A 21,800-nucleotide genomic window follows, 5' to 3' on the forward strand; every position below is an offset into this window, starting at 1 on the left:
CGTAAATGACACCGCAACATGCAAAGAATAACATACAGTCTTGTATCTTTCTAGTAGCTTACATTTACCGTACTACTCGTAGAAACTAGATCGTGATTCGGAGTTCGCGGACCGGGACCAAGTTTAGTAAATAATGGGCACAGCCACGGACTTTATATTTCCCTACATTTCACCAAATTTTCACCACTATGAATCCTCATAGTTCAGACGAAGACAACGACGCACCGGAGGCTGTCTCACTTTCCCAATCCAAGAAACTCATCCAACAGCAAAATTCTTCTATTCAGCAATTTGAAAATGCTCAAAAACAGAAAACGCGAGCGAAGAACCGTGAACGGGACCGCAAGTTGAAGGACCAAGCCCAAGGACGGAAGAAGGGGAAAGGGAAGGAGGCGGTTGTTGACAAGGAAGATGAGGAGAGCTCCGGTGATGATGAAGGCGATAACGATGCTATTGCCCGGATGCAGCGAGCAATGAAAGAGGCCGGGGAGGAAAGCGACGAGGATATGGATGACGATGCGGAGATGCATAGCGATGAAGACGAAGAGGAAGGGGAGGAAGAAGAAGAAGAAGAATTTCATGGCTTTGACGCTCCACGAAACTCCAATCACCTCCCAGACCACCTGTTCACCGAAGCGGCGACGTTTGTATCTTCCGTTGAGCAGAAAACCAAGCCACAGTCACCAAAAGAGGCAGAAAAGACCAGAAAACGAAAGAGATCTTCCACTAATAAGGCCAAGGACCGTGTACTTGGGTGCGTTCTCTCTTGTCTGTATTCTCTAGTGCAGAGGTAACTAATAGACTCTTAGGTCCCGCATCATCAGAGCATTACCCTATGAATCTAATAAGCCCCCTTCTGGAACAGCCTCGATGGTCCCTACAGCAAAAGTGCGCAAGTTTCTCGACCGCAATCTGTTTTTGAGAAAAACAGACAAACGTGTCGGCGGTTGGGAGCGGAGAGCTGGTATGTTCTTTCTCCTGTGGCCAGTACGGCGTTGTATTGATTTTGTGTTAGCAAATATTGGGAGCATGAAAATAAACAACGGGCCAGCAGCGCACTTCGTAAGACAACAGTCATGACACATTCTCCTTGCTGAACTACCACTGCACTATTTTGTATATATATACTGGTATGATCTGATGACCGTAGTTGTCGCTATCAAATTGCCAAGTATCGACGGATTCCTCCAGCGCACACTTTTCGTCGAAATTACCTGCCACGGCCTTCATATCCTCATAGGACGCAAAATGATCCAAGGGGCATGTCGATCCGGGACCGTAAGCATATCCAGGAATTAGAACGGGTGCCTACCTGCGCGTACATACTCTCGTCACCTGGTAATGTGGCCATCATCTGGTTGGCGACATAATACACGTCGTTACTGCTGTTTCAAGTCGATCATCAAGAGCAACGTATTCCACAAGCCCAGGACGGATATGAGTCGTACTAAACGATACTTAATTACTAGGCGAGCAACTGACCATCCAATATTCCAACATTCAAGTATCCGGGTCAGCGTCAAAACCAAGCTTCCGAACATGAAACCGCATTCTTCAGTTCTGGTAGTTCCGCAACTTGCCGGGCCTCGGGCCGTCCGTTATGTGAATCTAATGACTACCCTTCAACGCGGGAGTCGCACGGTTCTCGCCCTTGACACTGAACTCTTTTGAGTCCTGTTATTTTGGCGCAATGGCATTCTACTCGTTGCCAGTACTTTTGCACTGCTCTGCTGCCGCCATCATGGTCTGGGGCTTCCGTTGGCTGAACCAACTCCCGTTCTCACCAAAGCAATATGGCTGGCACTATCCTGCTCTGACGGTCCTAGGGTTGGTTCTTTGTGCAGTTATTCATGTTGATTCCTCATTTCTTTATTACCTAGGCTTCATGTCGCGTTTCTAGCGATGATCGTAGGGCTACTCGTGGATTTCGTGCCTTCACTCAAAGGTAAATGTCAACGGCAATGGGCAGAACGCGTAGACTGAATCACTAATGCGGCAAACGTTTTATAAGCCTTGAGGACACTCAAGCGCGCTTTAATCATGATTGCCATGCCGGTTAGCCGTGCTCAAGCTCTCCGCTGTTCCTCACCTCACGATGTTTAGGTTGAAGCCGTGATAGCTTCGATCTACTGGACATTAATCATATTTTTCCCAAACCTCATAAAAATGAAGGCTACTGCGGATGGCGCACCCATACCGTTCCTCCCGTTATCCGTTGATCTTTCCTTGCATGCGGTTCCAGGTATCGCACTTGTCGCCGATTTTCTTTTACTGGAGAAGAGATATTCTCGACGGACCGTCGCGCACTACTCAATTCCTACTGTGGTAGTCTGTACAGCCGCGTATGGCGCTTGGGCAGAATGGTGTGCTAGTATTAATGGTTTCTGTGAGCTGTCTCCCTGCTGAAAACCTGTTTGACGTTGATACTTTTTCCTAGTTATGTATCCTTTTCTCACGGACAATCCTTTTGCGATACGACTCGCTATATATGCTGGCGGCGCTAGTGTTGGATATTTATCCTTTAGAGTACTTAACGCCATCCATTCTTAGCCAGTTCATCTACTATCACCTGATACTTGATATATAATTGGTCTTCCATCTTCTAACACAGCTATAGATTTGCTTGAACCATTCCGTACTTCCTTTCCAAGAAAAGGGATAATTCCATTGCTAGCCGATTTCTTTTAGCACATATGGTCAGGTGAAAAACCAGTCACTGACCCAGCTCCTTTGGCCTCTCTTGGGCGATCAGATGTCCAGCCCCATCAATCAAGACATTCGACGCGTCCTTCCGAAGGGAAACACGCTCTTGGGTTGCTCCAGGCATGCCCAACCTGATGCAGCATGAGAAGCCTCCTCGTGACACGATGGACTGGACACTTACTCTATCTCTCCAAAGCCAGGAACCACCCATCGTACTTCTATGCGCTCGTCTAGCTCGCCCCTGTACAATCTAACCCATGCCTCATAACAGCCAGTACATGTATCGACAAACATGATCGCCTCCTGTAACGAAGGAGTCTTCAGGGTGACTTGACCATCCTCCGTCTCATACATGCCAAAGTTGACATAGGACTTCACGACATCCGGATCCCATCTCTGGAAAAACGGGGAAGATAGCAGTTGAGAGATAGCCTCTTCCCTGCAAAGGAGTGTTAGCATTGATTAGCGGGCAACGGCTTTAAGCCTACCTGTTTTTCCACCTGTCTCTACGAGTTAGCGCACCGCGCATGAGGTCATATGAGCGCGGAGACCCAGGCTTTATAATAACGGGATCAACGAGAAAAAGGGAATTAAAAAGAACCGGGCAGTCAAGTGCTGCCAAGGTGCTGCAGGGAATGAGCAAGAGGTTGGTTTGTATCGGCGACACACACCTAACTGCCCCACCAAATGAATGCCCGACCATAACAACCTTCCGATCGGAAAATCCCTGAGACTTGCGAAGGGTCGATTCCGCGGAGGTGACACGTGAGAGGTGCGTTGGGAGGGAGAGGGACGGCTTCGAGGGTATATGATGAAGCAAGAAATTGAGAATATCGCGAGTGGGATCATGCCAATGGCCTTGAAAGAGACAGAAGAATTATTGTGTGGCACTAGCAAGGAAGTGTCGTCGACCTACACATGGAATTAAGTTTTCCTTGATTTAACAATGCTGAATCTCCCTGATTGACAGCGTCCCAGACCCACATTTCGGATAGGTATCGTTCGGATCTCGACGAGAGAAAGGAGGAAATAGTGGTCTCCCATATCTGAAAAAGCTATGAACAAGTGCTGGGGTAGTAGTAAAATCGCGTTCCGTACCTCCTTACAAAATCCATTAGCGTGAGCGAAGAAAAGGGTCAGACCCTTGCCATCCGTGTTCTTCCGAGCGTATCTATTGAAACAGAGCCACAAGAGCTTGTCGTTACGGGTAGTATGGCCATTCTCCTTCTCTCGCAGTGCTAGCAGTTGTTCTAGTCTCTCGGCCGTTAGCTTTTGTCTATCAGATTTGCTGGAATTGGCGTCAAAGGCTAACTCTGGGAGTACTGCATCAGGAGAAGAGCGAGGGTAGGCCGCTGGGATAATATGGGTCGTATGGGTCCATCCGTCGGGCAGCCATGCAGGAGAACGCTGTTGGGATGGGAGCTGGGGAAGCACTGTGGGAATAGGTGGGGCATCTAGGGGAATCAGTGGTGGGTACTTGTAGCTTTCTGGGTGAGACAAGTTAGGCTGAATGATGCTCCAAGATTCGAGACGGGGCATAACGTGAAAATAATCCAGCAAAAGACTTTGTGGTCGATGAAAGAGAAGTCAAGAGGTCGGAGGTTAGAGAAACCGGTATATGAAGCGAAGTTGATCGATCATCCGGCAACTTAGTAGCCGAGAGCCCGCGATTAGGGGCATATTTTTAACAAAAAAGAATTGTTTACTTCGTACTTTACCTATGTTAGCTATGTATGATTGAATATAACGTGAACACAATGAAATAATTATCCAGGAACAAAACGACAAGGTGTTTAGATGGCCCAATCTAATTGACCAGTTTTAACACATGTCAGAGTTGTGCAGATATACGCCTCCGAAGTATCGGCATAGCTTGCTTTGGAGGAGGAACACCAGAAGCTGCCGAATGCGAGGAGGTATCTGGGATCCTGACGCACCCAACATTGATCGAATGCATAGCTTTCAGAGTCGTCTTGAAACGGTCGTCAGTGTCATTATTATATGATTCATAGAGTTTGCAAGTCCTAACACTGCAGGGCATTGGTGAGTAAAAGTTAGTTAGGAGCGTTATCATCAAGACTCCCCACCAACAGGCAAACTGATTTATAGTACAAAGTGTAACCGTCACTATGATTATCCCGCTCTTGAAGAGCGGTCGATCTCGACGGTAGTGGCTAAAGAAATAATTTATAACCTTTCAGAGCTCCTAAATTAGTTTTGTGACAATTGGCATGCAGCAGAGATCTTAACTTGCCTGGATAATCTCCAGCATATACAACTTCTGTAGGGCCGTCTGATGAGGAAGTAGGAATGAGAGCGTCGCTGACCAGTGACGCAGGAAACATATTGCACTCGTCCGAAAAGCTTATCTTGAAAAACCGATGTTCTGAAGGTAAGTCGAAGGGTCCGTCGCCAATACCTAATTTCGTGTCGACGACATGGTGGCTAACCAAGAGGGAGGAGCACAAACGTGAATGCCTAACATGATATCATTTTAGGAGACCTAGTGACGTAGACGGGTGCCTAGAATTTACGTACTCATGCTTAAAACACAAATAACTGACTGCGGCTACCAATTGGGCGGCGTCCGAGTCATAGTAGCCAGGTTGCAGCCTTCCGTCTGGCAGAGGATTTCGATGTCGGTAGTCTTTTCCAAGACTGCGATGGGTACTACTCTATATCGCGCGGAGTATCAAGTCAAGGCATACCTCGAGCGCAAACACCCCTCTACGCGCAGACCCTACCCGTTTGAAATTTTTGAGATGACGCACTGATCGCTGATCGTTGGTCGTCAATTTTCAGGGTCATGTTTCTGCCGTCGAATGAAGGAAGTTAGGGCCGGTCTTGGTAGGTCTTGGTTGCAATGTCGAGTCCCTATTAAATACCATCTATAAGCCTACAAAGTATTTCCACCTAGTTAGGCGCGGCTGTAGTGCATTTCCGACGACCGACGAGCACAACCAGTAATCGCAGTAAGTTGATAATACCGTTTGTCTTTCAGCTGCCGCAATAGCTGCCAGCCGAGCATACGAATACGCCGTACCAGATCCGATTCGTCATGACCCATCCAATCACAAATGTACGCGCTCTCATTGGCTGATAAGACAGTGACAAATGTCAGTGGATCACGTGTGTAACGTAACGCATCCTTGACATTAAAATATTTATTCAATGGAGGTACAAGAATCACTTACTTCTTTCCCTTTCACCACCACCATCCACTACTTTCACCTCGGGCTCCTAGCATGTCTACTAGCTCACAGTCCACAATAACGGACTCCGCCCCCGCCGTTCCCTTACCAAGTCGTGACTCTTCACCGAAGACTCGCAAACCTCCTGTATGGCCCATTGACGCCTCGGAAACCACCCAACCAACGCCTTTGCCAGCTAAATGCTCCATGAATTCGAGAGAAAACGGCGTTTGCTGCAGAGAACTAAAATCCGAAGAGCGTCATTTGGTTGACCCCGACATTGTGCGGGATGTGTAAGTCTTGCCCGTCAAACGTGTCTTGCTTGTTACTTAGTTCTCTTCGTGGTCAGAATTATTGGTCTATCTGATGGCCTAACGGTTCCATTTGCCTTGACTGCCGGTCTATCTTCTCTTGGAGAATCAAATCTTGTCGTCCTCGGTGGCATTGCCGAGCTCATTGCGGGTGCTATTTCCATGGGTATTGGAGGTTTCCTTGCCTCCCAGGCTGAGCGTGATCACTACCGCTACCTGCGCGCGCAGACCGCATCTCGTGTTGTACGCAGCTGTGCGGGAGAAATGGAAAGGGAGGTGTCGGACGTTTTGGGTCCCATTGGTGTCGACGAAACTACTTGCAGAGCAGTGGCGAAAAGCTTGAGGGATGTCGAGGTGGATGGATATGAAGGTGGTAGGCCATCTACATCGGATGAGGAGAGCGTAGGCCTTCGGTGGAGCCAGGATGTTGGGTTGACTGCTTTTCTGCTCAAGTTTGGTGAAGGCTTAGGTATGTCATTTATTGGTATTGTTCTATTTTTTCACGCTGACCATGCATCTGCAGAGGAAATTCCGACAAAACGGCTCTATATCTCCGCGTTCACGATTGGCATGGGATACCTTCTCGGCGGTCTTATACCTCTTCTCCCTTATTTCTTCTTCTCTCGTGCAACCGTTGGCCTTATCTATTCATGCATTGTCACCGGGATTGTTCTATTGATATTCGGTGCCGTCAAAGCTCGCGTAACTGGTGCTGGCACGGGGGCACTTAGTATTCTCTGGGGTGCCTTTTCTACATTACTTGTCGGAGGCATTGCTGCAGGAGCAGCCTTTGGCATCGTGAAAGCACTGGAAGGGTCGCCGGAGTGAGTGGCGGACAATGGTTCATCGTGTATATTAGTTTTTGGTGACCCGCAATGTTAGAACTTTAATATTTAGACACACGTATTGCACGCGTATATGAATTGGTATTCAATTCATGTCAACGAAGACATCACAGTAATGACGTTAATCCGCGCCGTTAATCCGTTGGCTCCGAACCGACCCTGACCCTGCCACTGCCCTGACCTCTTTTTTTTTCTTTTATCATCATCATCACATCGTGAAAGCTGTCCTGCACACCGCCGCTTCACCGTCATGGCATTTTCATCCTCGCCTGTCCTGCTGCACTCGGTCGCTGCTGCTATCATGGTCTGGGCTCACTCTCAACTCGGAAAGAGCGCCATCGACATTGTCGTTGAGACCCAGTACGGTGGCCATTACCAATTTTTGACGATCCTTGGGTGAGCTTGATCCTGTCCGTCATCGAGGAATCCTGTACTCACCAACTACGGAGGTTGGTCGCGTCATTGTGCACCATGGGAGTGGCATTACTTGTCGACCTCTTTCCTTCAATTTTAGGTCCGTTGTGGGTCTATGTCTCATTTCCTGGTAACAAGGACTGAACCCGTATTTTCTAGTTCTCAGGTCGCTCAAGCGTGCGATGCTCATGATCTGCATGCCGGTTCGTCGTGTCCGTTAGTCACAGCAAATCACACCTTCTCAGAGTGGTACGACACAGGTCGAAGCTGTCATAGTCTCTGTGTATTGGACCCTCCTCCTTCTTTTTCCCAGCCTTATTCTTCAAAAAGACGTCGTTACGGAGCCTACGTCGTCCCACGATGGCCCGCCACTCGCTAGGACACCCCTGTCCCTGGATCTGGCCATGCATGTTGTTCCAGGTCTCTCACTCGTCATGGACTTCCTGGTCTTTGAAAAGAAATACTCTCAGGAACTCGTAAAACTTGCGGTTCCTGTGGTCCTCACATGCGGGGGGATGTATAGTTCCTGGGCGGAAAGGAATGCAAAATTGAATGGCGGTGTTTGTGAGTTTCCGTTTGGTTACATGGAATCTATTTACCGAATTTCTCAGTCCCATATCCTTTCCTCACTGAAAATCCTTTTGAAACACGATTGGGCATCTACGTCGGTGCTTGCGCAATTGGATACATTTACTTCCGGGTGCTGAATGCTCTTCACGTTTAGACTACTTAGAGAACGCTAGGTCTCCTTGTGGCATTATCATCGTTATATTCAGTCTAATGTTTAGTCATTGACGATTAGTATTACTTATAGATACCCGGATTATTGGTTAGATCCGAATAGATCGGTTTGCACTGTGTTATTCGCCTGAACATGACTTCGCCTACACCAAGCTATCTGCTATTCACGGTCAATCATTGTAGACAGAATGCTCCGGAGGACGGTAGGTATGTCGCTGGTATCAGCGACCCTGAAACCCTGTCCAGGAAGCTGTGTGCTTATCCTATCGTGGATTAGTGTCATGGAATGAACCCAGGTGGCGCCTGCACCTACCACGGAGCTTCAGCCCCTTCACCAATACAAATTAATGCTGTATGGACTTTGGGATTACGCTTCATTGCCCGAGACAGATCCTCCGGTTTGATGTTGTAACGGCCAAAATTGGCATCCTGAGTAGCATTCCCCATAAAGTCACCTTGGTCGCTAAAAAAAAGTACTCACCGTAATGGCAATGACGAACCAATCATCTGTACCAATGTTCAAACGTCGACAACGTGGGTACATGCAAAGAAACACTTGCCTGCATCGAATTTACCTACTTCTTGTACGCCTTTCTGTATGGCTTCAACTGTGTTCTATATCAGCCTGCCATAAGGAAACGCGTATAGGACAGAGAGAATCTTACCAGTATAGTCTCCAGCAAAAGCATATTGCGGAATCATGTCCATCTTCTCGATCACTTTCCAACGATCCCTGAGGTCGACGAGCGGTTTGTCTACTTCAACAAGAGGTATTTCGGGCCCATCCCCGGACTGTGTACTGTTAGATGTCAAAACGTCCTTCATCACTAAAGCGACTTACATGGCCATACATCTACCACACACACGTTAGCAATGGCAGAGAAAGAGAAAATTGGATCCTTACATCCCAAACGTACTTGTCTTTTCTGGAAAGACGGTCAAATGTTTCCATAAGCATGGCGGCTGGAAACATCTATCAAATTCAACCATCTTCAATGGAAGACATAGGCTAACCTGTCTCTAGGCTTCGTTTTAGTCGGCCGTCATACTTGAATCGATACCTGGAGAAGCGGTTAGTTTAGCTAAAGGGCCGACATGTACTATCTATCACTCACATCGAAGCACTGAGATCAAAAATGAATCGTATTCGTTTGGGTCTACAATGTTTGTGAGCCAAGCATCGCGATAGCACGAGAACCCTTACTTGATCTGGGGCCGTCCTAGCTCCGGCTTCTCCATCCCCCGTCGTTTATAAACAGTCGCCTCCCCAGTCAAGCCTTCCGTCAGTCTTGTATCGTCCAGTTCTCCGTCAGTTTGACGCTTCACCCAGACACGTTCTTCTTCTTTCGCAGCCAAGTCTATGGAGTTGAATCAGGACAACGGTTGCTTGAACCAAAATAGGCTGCTCACGTTCAAGGAGGTCATAGAGGGAAGCCATGTGAGCCTGCGTGTTTCTGATGATTTCACCATAACCTCTGGCTTCGTGGGTATTCATATCGAGCTCCTCAAGTCGGCGCTGTAGCTCTTGCTTGGCCATCTCTCGTGCCTTCTCTTTAATGTGCTCGGGCACGTCCTCCTTTAGCGCGTCCGGAACCTGCCATCATAACGCGCCTTAGTTTCATGACGACAACAGAAACTGAACTATGCACCTGCTTAATGTCACCGCCTTTCCATAGTCGCTTATACCCACCAAGACCGCCCATTCCGGCAGTATCTCGTCCGCTAGTCTGCATTAAGATCATTAGCCCTGAATAAAACTCCAAACTAATGATTCACTCCTCCAGCATACGTATTCCCGCCAGAATGTTCTTCATTGTCATGCTTCCCCTCCTTAAGTCCACTCAAATCTGTCTGTTTTGGCTCGAACTGTATATCCTGTATCTTTTTTGCAGACTCTCGAGCCGCGTCTAATCCAAGATATGGAACAGCCAGGCTAGTAGATCTGTTAGCAGGTCGCGCAAGGTTGCCACTCGTCACTTACCCGTGCTTCTCGAGAATCTCGCTGAGCTTGTCAATGGTCTCCGGCTTGTAGATATCAAAATCGAAGACGTTACGAAGCGCGTCACTAAGCGCATCTGTTGGGTATGCCTGCATGTGCCGTACAAGGTTGATCAACTCTGTCAGCAACAAGGTGAATAAAAATGAACCCAAAACCCAGGCTCGCAGCTCACCTCTCAACGAATATGGGTAGCCTAGAGAACCGTTCTCATAACCTACGCGCAAATCCTGGAAAGCGCCAACCAGCCTGCGAATAATATCCTCATGGAGTTCAGGCGCGAGCTGCTCGAGCAATTTACGTTCCGAGGCTTGATCAGGGTTAGGCACCGAGCGCAGACTAAAGTTCTCTCCGAGCACTTGAAGGAAATGATTTCCGAGGAAGGCTGCACAAATTCATCACTGACCGCAGCCTCGATAACAGGGATGAAAGCTTACGATAACCAGGTCTATTTGCAAGCAATACGAGCCTAAAATTAGGATGGACGACAATGTCGTCTTCTCGCTCTCGAGAGGAACAAACGCGGCGTCCATCTGATAGCGTCATCTCGTTTTGTCCAGCAAGGCTGCGGAATGTCGCAACGACGTGTTCAGGTGCCTTGTCCGCTTCGTCGATGATGATGACGCGTCCAAAAGTGATCGCACGAAGAAGAGGCGAGTCTGTGAATTTGAGTACACCTGCTTCGAGAGAGGTAGTGAACATTAACTGGTTGACGGTCGTGTCACGATGTAGTTGGATGTATTCGCGAGGTCGACCAAGCAGCTGATATTACAGATGTAAATGTTTTCACTTTGCCCATAACAAAAGCAACCAGTACCTGACATAAGCTACAAGCAGGAGTGTCAGATTCTCCCAACGTGTGTCCATGGAAGGACACTTACCGATCAACGATCTTATTCTTTCCAACACCCTATATTTAGGAAGAGAACGGGATAAGCAGGGAAGTCATCATGAAAATGCGTGTGCTGACCTGATTACCCAACAGAACAACATGCTCGCACATCAGCTCGAGATCGATTGCTAGGTCACGCATCAACCCTGTTTGCAAACTATTGTCGTAGAAGTGGTCCACATATGGGACGAGCGATTCCACGCCCGTCTGGTCTTCAGAGGGATCGAACAGAGGAATAGGTGTTGGGTTTGTCTTCGTACCAGCACTAGTAGAAGCAGGGAAGTACAGGGAATCGTCTTGAACCACTGGGCTTGGATGGAACTTTGCAGAGGATCAGAAAATGTAAGCGAACAAAGAGAAGAAACAACCTTTTCTGCTATCTTCCCGATATCAGCTTCATCAAGTAACGCATCCAAATTCATCCGTTCCGTTGCAGGCAAAAAGTCAGCAAGAAGTGATTGACTAATTATGAAGTGCAAGTCATGATCTTCTGGAAACATCGCCAGTCGTCGGGCTACTCTGACTAGAGAACGCGTGCCAAATTTCCGGTGCTTCTGGACACTGTCAGCAGAAATGCTCCGCCTGTACTTGTCCGCAAATAATAGAAGGGTCTCGACGTAGGCTGAAGCACATCCCGTCGCGTGCAAGATTAGAGTTTCCTCATCAACAGACATGGGTTGGCTAGGAACGGGAAGGAACATATTGGCGTGTTCTTCTGTCAACCAATCTTTCAACGGGATGGACTTTGATGCGGTACTTATGACCCGGAATGATGGCTTGGTCAACTTTAGCTCTCCCGAATCGATCTAGAGCAAGGCCAGTGAATGACAGCGAAAGGACACAGAGGGTAACCATACTTCTTCTTCGGAGGCTTCAGAGATGAGCCTTTTCCCCTCCCAAAGTTCGATTTCTCGATCCTGAAGAAGCCTTGACAACGATCCTGCCGTCGATCCCAGAACATCAAGACCAGAAAGATGGACCATTCTCCCCTTCCACGCCGCCTCTATGATGGGACTTAGACAAGATGATTTGAGTGGGCGTACATCAGAACGACGGAGGGTATTACCTAGGCTCCCAACTCGTCGCTCCCCCACTCTGTATTTTTCTCCGCATCACCAATTCACGACCTCCGAGCTCCTTGTACATGTGCACCGCCTCCATCTCGTATCCAAGTATCCGCCCGAACACGTTAACCAACGTTGACGTCGATGTCGACGCCGTTGAAGGCTGAACAGGCGGAATAAGAGATATATCCCACCCCAGCGCATGCGCCTGCGTAAAACACGTCAAAAGCCCGATAAACCTCTCCGTGACGTGGAGATTTGGTGCCTCTGTTAGGGGGTATTCCAACAAAGCTTTGGGACCCGCCGGCACGTTACAAACTACGCGTTGCGGACCGTCAAATGTAACATCTACTCTATGTTCGCCCGTCCTTTTGAGGGAGGCAAGACGATAACCCAGCAGACCTTCAGACATCATCGAGGGACTTCCCAGAGGCCCCATTCCACTGTCTTCAGTCTGCACGCTCAGAAGCGCCCAGGCCTGGAACGGCGCATGAATCAGAGCAGGGTGCAGCGTTAAAAATAGCTGTCCGAGCTGTGAAGGAGTGACTTGCTCGGGAGGAGGAAACAAAGACAACAGTGCCCTAAGCTTCAAAAGCGCGGTCTGAGGGAAAGGTGGTAGTACTGATTTTGAAACGGTTTCTAGGGCGTGACGCGATTCGCTAGAATATTGCGTTGACAGTATAATATCGCGAATCTTCGTGTATAGCGGGATGGTCTTGGACTCGACAGTACTGCTGAGACTGATCATGGCGCTTACAGGATCCATGAAGCGTGCTTGGAAACGACTTCGGAACGGTGGGTCAAGGGGATAGCCGGGATATGGAGGGACGGGAGCTGCGATTGCGATAACTCTAAAGCCTTTATGGGCCGGTATGAAGTTGGTGGTGGTATCTAAGAGAGCGTAGCGATGGGGGTGTATGATGTGTGTACCATCTTCGAGATTCCTGCGAAGATATCAGGGGGTAAATTGATATCAGATTAATGATGTCTACATTTCACGATTTTCCAGTAGGTTGTTCAGAACCTAAGAAAGAGAATCAATCGTAATCAAAGAAGATGAGGAAGTAGACGCACAGGCATGATTCCTCGTTCAGCCTTTTCTATTCCTTCTAAGATCAAGAGCCTCCCATGCTTGGCTGCATTGACAGCTGGACTATCCACGTATACCAAATTTCCTCCTTCTCTAATTTCTCTTCCCTGACAAGAGCGTTAGAAGAGCCCCTGCAACGGCTAGGACTCTCACCTGCTTCAATTCCGTCTCGCCGACGTCTCTATGCAGCGCGATATATTCGTACTCGGAATTGATAAGGCTACCCAAAGGCATTAGAACTGCAATGATACAGCTGATAACTCATGCCTTGCAAAGGTTAGTGCCAATCGCCTAGCATAAGGACCGGGCTGCGACACCAAAAACACGTCCTGACCCAACAGATACTTTTGCAGCATGAAATGGAGGTTGTCGACATTGGTGGGATCACGTATATCTAGTAAACTCTTCGACTTCGGCAATCTTGACGGCGTCAGCGATGCAGGGACTTCGTATTCGATGGCGCCAAGCTTCAGAGTTCCAACGGATCCTGGTGGAGATGCTAGCCCATCTAGCAGTTGGTGTAACCGACGTTTAGGCGTCATTTCCACGAGAAAACGACGTGGTCCAAGGCTTGCTGCCACTTTGAACAGTTCCGTGGCGACAGAGCCGTGATATTCGCAGAATAAGCGCGATTTTGCTGGTACATCATGGAGAACCGAACCGGCTAATCTTTTCCCGGAAGCCGGTCGGCATAATTTCGAATTCGAATTCGATCCTGCCTCCTCTTGCTCAGTATTTCTACAGAAAGAGCGGAACCTCTCGCAGCAGATACTCCATCGTTACCTTAGCCTTTGGATATTCCTTCGGTTAAGGATCAAGACGAAAATTCCGCCACCATTTCGCTCCACCTTGCCTAAAGAATGTTGATTTGCGGAGCCCCGCCGGAGGCAAATGCACTTCCTTGCTGATAACCGTTCCGTAGACACTCCTCCTATGAATCTAATGTATTTTCCAGAATCAAATAATAATAGTTCAAGGTTGTTTAACGTTTTCTCGGTCGTGGTGAACGAGTGGAATCAACGAAGTCAACGATTACTCTCCTCGGCGATCTGGAGCGATCCAAGTCGGGCCGCTGCCCCGGTAGATCTGTACGTAACCTGCGATTAACTTTCTCCTTCACGTCTTTCCCCCAATGAACAGATATCATGGTGGATGAAAAGGTCCACACTAAATTTTTCCCGTGATAGTCGGTCGCATCGCCAGCGCGCTCAATGACGTAATTCCAGATCAATATAAACGGCTGAGTTTGACTCCGAATCCTTCCGCTCCTCTCCCTAATGCTTTCCGTGACTAGGAAACATGCCAATAGGCCAACCCAGATATTGGTTCGTACACTGTTCTCTCCGCCGACGCGTGGTAGGCAGAGTCTTGTCATCCTGGGTTCCGGTTGGGGTGGATACGAGGTCTTGAGGGGAGTCGACAAGAAGAATTGGAGTGAGTAGTCCCATTACTGTCTATATTAATATTCTCAACTTTGTAGATGTCACCATTATTTCTCCAAACACGTACTTCAATTTTACCCCTCTTCTGGCGAGCGCGGCGGTAGGGACCTTGGAATTCAGATGTACAGTTGAACCTGTGCGTGTTTCACTCTGATTTGGCCGTGTATTTTCCTCACTCATTAGCTTCAGGTTCGCAGATATACACCTAAAGTGGTCTGTCTTTTTCTTCAGTAATGCATGACGGTGATATTGATAATTTTTTGTCGGTAGTCGTACTATCAAGCTTGGTGCGACAACATCGGTAATGCCAACCTTCAGATTTACCACCGTGGGTACAAAATTAACCTGATCAACAGATTTCAAGCACAAGACCCTCACATGTGTCCGTCCAATGTTTTTTTAACCAAAGCAAACGTACCTGATCACTCGGCTTAGGTCGCGGCAACGCCTCCGGTCTCTTTTGGATCCTCGCCCCCAGCCACACCCCAGCCATTCTCCATCAAATATGATAAACTGGTAATAGCCGTCGGTGCCTATCGCCAGAGTATGTCGTTTGAACCCGCCATCGCAATTTGGTCCCCTAGCTTACAGTTTCCTAGCGTTCGGGATTCCAGGAGTCAAAGAACACGCACATTTCCTGAAAGATGTCAAAGACGCGCGCAAGATTAGGACACGGATCCTTGAATGTAGGTCTTTGCAATCATCTGGACGCGTTCAAAGTATTCACGTTACGTTAAGGTCTTGAACAAGCGAATCAACCGGATATGACCGATGCAGAGCGCCGGAAGCTACTGAATTTCTGTGTTGTTGGTAAGCCTCTATATCTATCCCCAAGCGCTCGGACACCTTATTGGTGTTTGATCCTTAGGCGGCGGACCTACTGGCGTCGAGTTCGCAGCCGAATTACATGATCTGTTACATACAGATATTGCCCAACATCACCCGGAACTCGCAAAGATGGCTCGAATTAATCTATATGATGTTGCGGACAGTATCTTGGGTACATTCGACAGGAGTCTTGTGAGGTAAGTCCGCAGTATTGTTCACACGAACAATGGTAATCCTTCCCCAGGTATACTGAAAACACATTACGGCGCGACGGTATCAACCTTCATCTCAGGCACCACGTTGAGAAGGTTGAGAATGTATGTGTCTGATTCTGGCAGTCTTGATCCCGCATTCTAACGATATCACAGGGCAAACTGTTCATAAAAGAGGTTGGAGAAGGTTCTCTTCCAGTACGATTGAAATAATGTCCACACTAACATGTAAGTTCAGTGCCTTTCGGACTCCTTGTCTGGAGTACTGGGCTTGCACCCAATCCTCTTATCAGTGCTATCACTGAACTGAAGAAACGAGACACTACTAGCAGGTACGCTCTTCATCACGTGTACATCACGTGTATCCCAATCTAATACTGGTATTAGAGTGCTCACAGATGCATACCTCAATGCCCTGAACGTGGATGGAACGCCCAATCCTGACGTATGGGCCATTGGAGATGCTGCCTCAATAGAGTCCGACCCTCTGCCCGCAACTGCTCAGGGTGAATATTTCATTTCTGCTTTGATGGATCTTAAGACTTACTAGCCCAAAGTCGCAAATCAGAAAGCTAAATATGTTACCAAGACCCTCAACAAACTCGCTAACTTCAGCCATTCACATGAAGATGACGAACAATCGAAGAACGCCCATGTTGATGAACCCTTCCAATTTAGGAACCGAGGCAGTCTTGCGTATATTGGCGGATGGTAAGTTCCTTTTTGTCTTCATTCTAGCACTTTGTCAACCATGTAATAGGCGAGCCATTTATGACCGGTCGAAAGCCGCTGGTGACGGCGAGAACACATTTATGAACAAAGAATCAGGTCGTGTAGCATGGTTACTATGGCGCTCTGCGTACTTCACGCAAACATTAAGTTGGAGAAATAAGTGAGATCATATGCTGTTGAAAATGCCTTTGTGAGCTAACATGTGCTCTTCATTAGAATCTTGGTTCCTACATACTGGTGCGTTTTTCTATATTCGTGAAGCAATAATACCGATTCTCTGCCCTCGGTCAGGTTCTTGAACTGTAAGTATTCTAACCTGCTCTTTTATATCATAAATTAATGTTTGCCTTCGCGTCAGGGATATTCGGGCGAGACTTGACGAGATTTTAACCATAAATTATACATAGAGCAATAGAGATAGAGATACGGGATAGACTGGTAAGCTTTCACTAACACTAACATACGCGTATTGACGGTATGTAATAAATAGCTAAATTACCGTAAAGCATTCATCGTAGTGGTACATCATACATAGCTCACCGAGCTTCATACATCAATGGTATATGAGTCGCGTCCAAACTTCACGGCTCTCCGGGACAACACACAACAAATCATGAACGTTTCGATCGCCATATTCTGGGTATAGACTTCTTCCCAAAGTTGCTTGCCGCCATAGAAGAACGGCGGATCAGATTTGGTTTTATGTTGAGCTGGAGAGAGACAACAGACGCAGAGCCGAGAGTCTTTGTCTTCAGTCGGCGGCCTGCCAATCGTTGAGTTAGTTGTCACCACAACCTGATCGAAGACTGACCACTGTCACTTTCGAACGAGACAGGAGAAGCAGTCGCTCTTGTGTTCCGTTCACATATCACTCTCGCGAACACGCCAGCATCCTCATCATCTTCGAACAGGATCCCAAATTTTCGCGTCTAGACATAAAGAAGACGTTTCAGTTCTCTCGTAACGCACACGGCACTTTCCACTGACCAGTCCATGGAACCAATGGAAGCTTGGTAAATTGTCCACTTTGTAGTCGAACCCCTTCACGTCAAGTTTGAACATCCACAACGTTCGCCATGCACCCTCCTCGTCGCACAAGAACAGTTTGAAAGAGAACTCGTCGTCTTTCGTCGCGAAGCTTTCTCGGCCAAACACCAAAATGCCCCGATGTCCGTAGTACTTCCACTCAGTCGAAGCGGAGTGGGTGTGGTATATCTTGACTGGGGAGTTGGTCATGCAGAGTGGTGTGTACCGAGAGGCAGGTGAGTGCTGGACGATGGACATGGCTGTAACAGAACACAAGGGAGAGTGGCAGTAGAAGTCCGCCATATATCCAAACGCCACATGTCTGACCCTCGTGTGAACAGCAAGTTGGCTTCGATGGATAAGATAGGCATGTCTGTCAGTGAGGCATGGAAAGGGTCATAGTGCGTCAATTAATGGCAGCACGGGGAGATAGAATTACGTCTCCCGATGTGGCACATCAAAAGAAGTCACCTTTAAAAGCCAGAACTAAATGGTTCCTGTTGAAAAAATCGCGTTGACTCAATATGTCTGATATTCGCTTTGCGTAACAGCGCCTACACCTCTGCAATATAGAATAAATGCCGTGTTGAATGATGTAGAGTAAATTGATGACAATAGAATACACTCAAAATACAATAACGTCCCAGGATTGAATGATTGGCAGGTTACAGAGCTGTGCCTCGTTCGAAGCTCGCCCGAATCTCTGATGTGTACTTGTCGTAGTATCTGGCAATCTAGAGGGATATTCAGCTATCTCCCAGTGCTTACCACAGAAAGCCTTACCTTTTTGTTGAATACACGATTGGCCTCATTGATATAGGTGATATCTCCCTCTTCTTCGTTCGGGCGCTTACGCGAAAACTTGTTCTTCTTGTCGATGCTGAAACGAGCCCATGAGAAGTCTGCTTATAGGACGGCTAAACATGACATACTCTTTATTAATCTTTGATACCACACGATCAATGGCGTCCTCGCTAGGCTTACTATCGCCGTACATTAGGGTATTTGCATCGCGGTAAAGGTTCTCATGAGCAAGCTGCTGTTCGAGGTTCGTAGGAACGACCTGAGAAAAAAAAAATAAGCGTATATAAATAGAAAGGAACAGGGAGTGTTACCGCCGTTGACATTGAACCATTCTTGGGGTCAAAGGAGGTCAGAGTCCCTGGTGCCAAGCCCATCGCAATTTCCTTTTGTTTGTTATAGGCTACCAAGTCAGGTTTGATGAGATCCAGCTCTTTCTTATACCGCCGTCGAGCAGCATGGGCATCATCTGCACTCAGGTGGATTAGCCATGACAATACCCCTGTTTGTACAGGACGCACCGTGGAACTCGAAATCCGCTCTTCTTGCCTTTCTCGCTTTCTTTTTCTCCCAATTATCATTCTCCTCTATCGTCCATTCCCAGTTCTTCTCGCGCTCTACGTCTTCCCCACGTTCCTCAGCCTCTGCTTTAGTCCGTAGCGTTTCAGCCAGCTTTCGCTGCCGCTCTAATCTGGCAGCGTCACGCGCTGTCACTTTCAGTTTGGTGCTTTCTTCTATAAGAGATGCACGATTCGCCTTCGATGACGCAGCCTAAGACGGTATAAATAATGTTGGCATACAGACTATGAGAACAGAAACGCACCAATTTCTTTCGAAGCTGCTCCATCTTAGCCTTTCGTTCGTCCATTGTCATTTTTGGACCTTTCTCTTCGGATTCTGGAGTCCGTTCTTCTGGTGGTGGGGCCTCATCCATCGTCACATCTTGCAAAGGTTCCTCAGCAGTTGTGTTGTCCTCTGCAGTGGAAGTTTCAAGTTCTACGACTTTCGGCTCCTCCACTTGATCTTCAGAAGGTTCGTCAACAGCAGAAACAGATTTTTTGGGATCCCTCTTGTTTGCCTTGGATCTTCGTGAAGGGGGCATAAGTGTCAAGCGAGTCAAAAGCTGTTGCGCAAGTGGCAGTGCTACGTCGTCGAACTGGCCAGATCACATGAGCATAAATTTGTCAGCCAAATGACGGACCGGGGTCAGACCGCACCCTTCTCTACGAAAGCCGTTCTCAAAATTGGCGTATTCGACGCCCGTACATACAAATTAACGGTGACTTTTACATTAGTTCTTCAGTAGGTAAGATAAGTAAGCGGATTATGAAGACATTTTACCTCCCTTGAGTCCGTCCCGATTAATGTGCGTCACTATACCGAGTCTCAAAAGTAGCTCCCCTTGATAGCTTGCAGGCACTTACTGACCTGTATTTGGGATGTCCCGACAGTCTTGTTACCGACGAACGCATGACTGTGTCATACCTCATACCTTGTGGCTCACAGAGAAACAATGACGCAAGAATATTCTGATGTATCATGAAAGATCTGAATTTTAACTGAAAAAGTATTGGAGATCTCAGAATGAACCTCTTGCTTCCCGTGTTGATCGTGCCTTCAAGTCGGAGCGTGTAGAACCGGACCATAAGATGTATCTCAAATCCGACGAATGAAAGAAGAAGCCAGAGTTCTCAATCACGGATAGAGACATTCTATCAACCCACTTCTGGCTACAGGAAGAAGGCGAGAGTTATAAATACGAGATTACGAGTCTATCATAGTCTGATGGATCATTTCAGAACGTACGGTATGTTGATCTGATTTATTGACTGTCGCTGGACCGGGTGCGTGTTTTACGGCCACGCATAACTTGGCAGATGAGATCAAAGTGGGATTGTAAAGGTGCTCTTTCAACCGTTATTCAGTCGCAGTCAAATCTGGTGTTCCGAAAGGTTGAGACTTCCGTACATTATATATCCTTTTGTGTTGTCCTGATATTGGTTATGGTTCTTGACCTTACCAACCGAACCCCGGTGTAAACCATCATATGCTGTATCTATTATTAACTGAACTACGCACAAAAAAGATAAATGCTTGCCCTTATCTATCTAATCGAAGCCAGAACGGTGCATAGCAACGTCATACTTGCCCAAGGCATACTATAGGTCCGTGCGGTACGTTAGTAGTGGACTCGAAGACGGAACGGTAGTCGTCACTGAATCCGATACGGAGGATGTCAACAGCGAAGCGGTGGTGACAGGGACTGCAGTGGAAAGAACTGAAATGGTCGAGCTAAGCGTCGTCTTTGTTGTCGACGAAGATCCGTGATGCCCAAAGGTCGACGAGGTTATCCCGGGCACTGCATGTGTATGCGTCCAGCCTTCCCCTTCCCAAGGGCTTCCATATGATGTCGCCTCCGATTCCATCATTGTTTCTCCCCTCAAGCCGGCGACGTTGACCCCTCTTTCAAAGCCAACACCATGTCCAGGTGGAGGCGTGGGAACCACCGGTATCGTTGACGTCGGCCCAGCACCACACCACCATGGCTTGACGTGGAGATGGTAGTAGAGGTGGGCAAGGTCATGATAGTCGTGAAGGACACCACCGTGGAAGACGTAGAGGTGGATTCTGCTATGGTAGAGGATGGATGGTAAGTCTCGGGAACCAGCGTGAAGGGGGTCCTCCTTCTCCAGAGCCCGAGTTCTCGTTAGGAACACCGACGTCTTCGTAACAGTGACGGCAGAGGAAACCGAATAGCTAGCAGACAGGTCAATTCCCATGGAATCCCCACTATGAAAGAGGTTCAGAGTAATAAGCATAGCATGACAAGAAGAGATGCTCACGCGATCAGACAGTCAGCAACATCGTCACCTAGGCATACATATCCAAGGACCAGGTCAACCCCATAGTTCACGTTCTCCACAACTCCTGCCAAGATTGAGTTATCTTCAGCTGCTGTTGGTGATGTAAGGGGATGTTGCGTCGACGATAGAGATTAAGGATTGATCAAAGAAGAGCTAGCCAGATTAGAAAATATAAACGGTGGGCTGTAGCGATATAGCCTATCAACGTGACGATCGCTGGAAGCTTTGAAAGTGCCGTTTTCTGAGACACTTCCATCGCCGTGCGCGATGACATGGATGTGATTGGTGCAACTGGTGTAGTGGTTTGTCGTTGATAGAGGTTTCAATGCTCGGCAAGACATACAAGGATGAGACCACGAAAGATGGTCTCAAACATCACGTAGCCTTCTTCATTAGTCCGTTGGATACCACGGAGAAAGGTTTTGTCCTAGAGAGAGACAGACCAGATAAGACACCGCGACCATGATGAAGAACGTACCAACATGGTCTCGTCAATCTGATCACCGTTACGCGACAATACTAGAATAAATGCCGGTGGCGTCACAGTGACAGAAGCCCAAATATCATAAACGTCAGCTCCTACGGGTTCGCAAGTTGATTACTCGGTAAATTCGAGGTCAACGTAGGTATAACTGATCCTCCGTAATA

At 47.8% G+C, this 21,800-nt stretch overlaps 11 protein-coding genes across 11 annotated transcripts; 5 read left to right on the forward strand and 6 right to left on the reverse strand.

Annotated features, from left to right (window-relative positions):
- Nucleotides 1-97: 97 nt before the first annotated feature.
- Nucleotides 98-1,608, forward strand: BT62DRAFT_363684 (uncharacterized protein). Its single transcript, XM_043180647.1, has 4 exons — nt 98-754; nt 810-964; nt 1,016-1,062; nt 1,151-1,608. Exons 1-4 carry the CDS (start codon nt 189-191, stop codon nt 1,238-1,240), a joined length of 858 nt encoding a protein of 285 aa, XP_043036415.1. The 5' UTR covers nt 98-188; the 3' UTR covers nt 1,241-1,608.
- On the forward strand, nt 1,597-2,674 carry BT62DRAFT_954385 (uncharacterized protein). Its single transcript, XM_043188307.1, has 5 exons — nt 1,597-1,827; nt 1,881-1,951; nt 2,012-2,055; nt 2,104-2,386; nt 2,438-2,674. The coding sequence occupies exons 1-5, from the start codon at nt 1,691-1,693 to the stop codon at nt 2,548-2,550; spliced, it is 648 nt and encodes a 215-aa protein (XP_043036416.1). The 5' UTR covers nt 1,597-1,690; the 3' UTR covers nt 2,551-2,674.
- BT62DRAFT_935643 (alpha/beta-hydrolase) lies at nt 2,462-4,308 on the reverse strand. Its single transcript, XM_043186989.1, has 7 exons — nt 3,802-4,308; nt 3,620-3,749; nt 3,375-3,561; nt 3,192-3,329; nt 2,885-3,142; nt 2,722-2,834; nt 2,462-2,670 (listed from the first exon to the last, which is right to left on the reverse strand). The coding sequence occupies exons 1-7, from the start codon at nt 4,240-4,242 to the stop codon at nt 2,612-2,614; spliced, it is 1,326 nt and encodes a 441-aa protein (XP_043036417.1). The 5' UTR covers nt 4,243-4,308; the 3' UTR covers nt 2,462-2,611.
- A 165-nt stretch (nt 4,309-4,473) lies between these two features.
- Nucleotides 4,474-5,076, reverse strand: BT62DRAFT_364001 (uncharacterized protein). The gene is made up of 2 exons (XM_043180648.1): nt 4,958-5,076; nt 4,474-4,897 (listed from the first exon to the last, which is right to left on the reverse strand). Exons 1-2 carry the CDS (start codon nt 4,973-4,975, stop codon nt 4,535-4,537), a joined length of 381 nt encoding a protein of 126 aa, XP_043036418.1. The 5' UTR covers nt 4,976-5,076; the 3' UTR covers nt 4,474-4,534.
- An 838-nt stretch (nt 5,077-5,914) lies between these two features.
- Nucleotides 5,915-7,041, forward strand: BT62DRAFT_935645 (DUF125-domain-containing protein). The gene is made up of 3 exons (XM_043186990.1): nt 5,915-6,187; nt 6,244-6,674; nt 6,729-7,041. Exons 1-3 carry the CDS (start codon nt 5,949-5,951, stop codon nt 7,031-7,033), a joined length of 975 nt encoding a protein of 324 aa, XP_043036419.1. The 5' UTR covers nt 5,915-5,948; the 3' UTR covers nt 7,034-7,041.
- A 192-nt stretch (nt 7,042-7,233) lies between these two features.
- Nucleotides 7,234-8,330, forward strand: BT62DRAFT_935646 (uncharacterized protein). Its single transcript, XM_043186991.1, has 5 exons — nt 7,234-7,446; nt 7,500-7,564; nt 7,624-7,667; nt 7,725-8,028; nt 8,076-8,330. The coding sequence occupies exons 1-5, from the start codon at nt 7,301-7,303 to the stop codon at nt 8,186-8,188; spliced, it is 672 nt and encodes a 223-aa protein (XP_043036420.1). The 5' UTR covers nt 7,234-7,300; the 3' UTR covers nt 8,189-8,330.
- BT62DRAFT_973261 (uncharacterized protein) lies at nt 8,216-13,789 on the reverse strand (the record flags this gene model as incomplete). Its single annotated transcript, XM_043189104.1, has 26 exons — nt 8,216-8,468; nt 8,519-8,634; nt 8,687-8,712; nt 8,760-8,813; nt 8,871-8,997; nt 9,047-9,058; nt 9,110-9,168; nt 9,220-9,266; nt 9,321-9,362; nt 9,410-9,563; nt 9,616-9,799; nt 9,855-9,932; nt 9,982-10,138; nt 10,187-10,322; nt 10,377-10,586; nt 10,639-10,963; nt 11,019-11,028; nt 11,083-11,111; nt 11,172-11,414; nt 11,462-11,899; nt 11,951-12,107; nt 12,160-13,101; nt 13,150-13,181; nt 13,232-13,354; nt 13,401-13,467; nt 13,509-13,789. The coding sequence occupies 26 exons, from the start codon at nt 13,787-13,789 to the stop codon at nt 8,366-8,368; spliced, it is 4,152 nt and encodes a 1,383-aa protein (XP_043036421.1). The 3' UTR covers nt 8,216-8,365.
- Nucleotides 13,790-14,524: 735 nt separating this feature from the next.
- On the forward strand, nt 14,525-16,851 carry BT62DRAFT_1009926 (NDE1, mitochondrial external NADH dehydrogenase; the record flags this gene model as incomplete). The annotated part of the gene is made up of 18 exons (XM_043177595.1): nt 14,525-14,681; nt 14,728-14,825; nt 14,879-14,902; nt 14,960-15,017; nt 15,046-15,071; nt 15,125-15,233; nt 15,289-15,375; nt 15,428-15,499; nt 15,558-15,714; nt 15,762-15,834; nt 15,886-15,916; nt 15,968-16,061; nt 16,117-16,235; nt 16,287-16,440; nt 16,490-16,621; nt 16,678-16,698; nt 16,753-16,763; nt 16,820-16,851. 18 exons carry the CDS (start codon nt 14,525-14,527, stop codon nt 16,849-16,851), a joined length of 1,455 nt encoding a protein of 484 aa, XP_043036422.1.
- Nucleotides 16,820-17,971, reverse strand: BT62DRAFT_364070 (uncharacterized protein). Its single transcript, XM_043180649.1, has 3 exons — nt 17,449-17,971; nt 17,276-17,390; nt 16,820-17,224 (listed from the first exon to the last, which is right to left on the reverse strand). Exons 1-3 carry the CDS (start codon nt 17,788-17,790, stop codon nt 17,073-17,075), a joined length of 609 nt encoding a protein of 202 aa, XP_043036423.1. The 5' UTR covers nt 17,791-17,971; the 3' UTR covers nt 16,820-17,072.
- Nucleotides 17,972-18,152: 181 nt separating this feature from the next.
- Nucleotides 18,153-19,222, reverse strand: BT62DRAFT_904831 (SYF2-domain-containing protein; the record flags this gene model as incomplete). Its single annotated transcript, XM_043183584.1, has 6 exons — nt 18,153-18,221; nt 18,271-18,367; nt 18,420-18,550; nt 18,603-18,757; nt 18,810-19,059; nt 19,112-19,222. The coding sequence occupies 6 exons, from the start codon at nt 19,220-19,222 to the stop codon at nt 18,153-18,155; spliced, it is 813 nt and encodes a 270-aa protein (XP_043036424.1).
- A 2,014-nt stretch (nt 19,223-21,236) lies between these two features.
- On the reverse strand, nt 21,237-21,579 carry BT62DRAFT_904759 (uncharacterized protein; the record flags this gene model as incomplete). Its single annotated transcript, XM_043183577.1, has 3 exons — nt 21,237-21,305; nt 21,359-21,480; nt 21,510-21,579. Coding segments are annotated over 3 exons (261 nt in total), but the record flags the coding sequence as incomplete, so codon positions are not given.
- Nucleotides 21,580-21,800: the final 221 nt, after the last annotated feature.

This window comes from Guyanagaster necrorhizus (assembly GCF_019112545.1).
Source record: "Guyanagaster necrorhizus MCA 3950 unplaced genomic scaffold BT62scaffold_26, whole genome shotgun sequence".
NCBI lineage: Eukaryota > Fungi > Basidiomycota > Agaricomycetes > Agaricales > Physalacriaceae > Guyanagaster > Guyanagaster necrorhizus.

Excerpts from the sequence above, each read along its gene's own strand:
- BT62DRAFT_363684 (XM_043180647.1), top strand. The coding sequence starts at position 189 with ATGAATCCTCATAGTTCAGACGAAGACAACGACGCACCGGAGGCTGTC. Across the intron at positions 755-809 it reads GCCAAGGACCGTGTACTTGG|GTCCCGCATCATCAGAGCAT; the intron begins GTGCGTTCTCTC and ends ATAGACTCTTAG. Across the intron at positions 1,063-1,150 it reads ACGGGCCAGCAGCGCACTTC|TTGTCGCTATCAAATTGCCA; the intron begins GTAAGACAACAG and ends TGATGACCGTAG.
- BT62DRAFT_954385 (XM_043188307.1), top strand. The coding sequence starts at position 1,691 with ATGGCATTCTACTCGTTGCCAGTACTTTTGCACTGCTCTGCTGCCGCC. Across the intron at positions 1,828-1,880 it reads CCTGCTCTGACGGTCCTAGG|GCTTCATGTCGCGTTTCTAG; the intron begins GTTGGTTCTTTG and ends TTTATTACCTAG. Across the intron at positions 2,056-2,103 it reads TAATCATGATTGCCATGCCG|GTTGAAGCCGTGATAGCTTC; the intron begins GTTAGCCGTGCT and ends CACGATGTTTAG.
- BT62DRAFT_935643 (XM_043186989.1), bottom strand. The coding sequence starts at position 4,242 with ATGCCCCGTCTCGAATCTTGGAGCATCATTCAGCCTAACTTGTCTCAC. Across the intron at positions 3,750-3,801 it reads CTAATGGATTTTGTAAGGAG|ATATGGGAGACCACTATTTC; the intron begins GTACGGAACGCG and ends TAGCTTTTTCAG. Across the intron at positions 2,835-2,884 it reads CCTGGCTTTGGAGAGATAGA|GTTGGGCATGCCTGGAGCAA; the intron begins GTAAGTGTCCAG and ends ATGCTGCATCAG.
- BT62DRAFT_935645 (XM_043186990.1), top strand. The coding sequence starts at position 5,949 with ATGTCTACTAGCTCACAGTCCACAATAACGGACTCCGCCCCCGCCGTT. Across the intron at positions 6,188-6,243 it reads CCCGACATTGTGCGGGATGT|AATTATTGGTCTATCTGATG; the intron begins GTAAGTCTTGCC and ends CTTCGTGGTCAG. Across the intron at positions 6,675-6,728 it reads CAAGTTTGGTGAAGGCTTAG|AGGAAATTCCGACAAAACGG; the intron begins GTATGTCATTTA and ends ATGCATCTGCAG.
- BT62DRAFT_935646 (XM_043186991.1), top strand. The coding sequence starts at position 7,301 with ATGGCATTTTCATCCTCGCCTGTCCTGCTGCACTCGGTCGCTGCTGCT. Across the intron at positions 7,565-7,623 it reads CCTCTTTCCTTCAATTTTAG|TTCTCAGGTCGCTCAAGCGT; the intron begins GTCCGTTGTGGG and ends CGTATTTTCTAG. Across the intron at positions 7,668-7,724 it reads TGCTCATGATCTGCATGCCG|GTCGAAGCTGTCATAGTCTC; the intron begins GTTCGTCGTGTC and ends GGTACGACACAG.
- BT62DRAFT_364070 (XM_043180649.1), bottom strand. The coding sequence starts at position 17,790 with ATGGCGGACTTCTACTGCCACTCTCCCTTGTGTTCTGTTACAGCCATG. Across the intron at positions 17,391-17,448 it reads TCCATTGGTTCCATGGACTG|ACGCGAAAATTTGGGATCCT; the intron begins GTCAGTGGAAAG and ends CTTTATGTCTAG. Across the intron at positions 17,225-17,275 it reads TGTCTCGTTCGAAAGTGACA|GCCGCCGACTGAAGACAAAG; the intron begins GTGGTCAGTCTT and ends AACGATTGGCAG.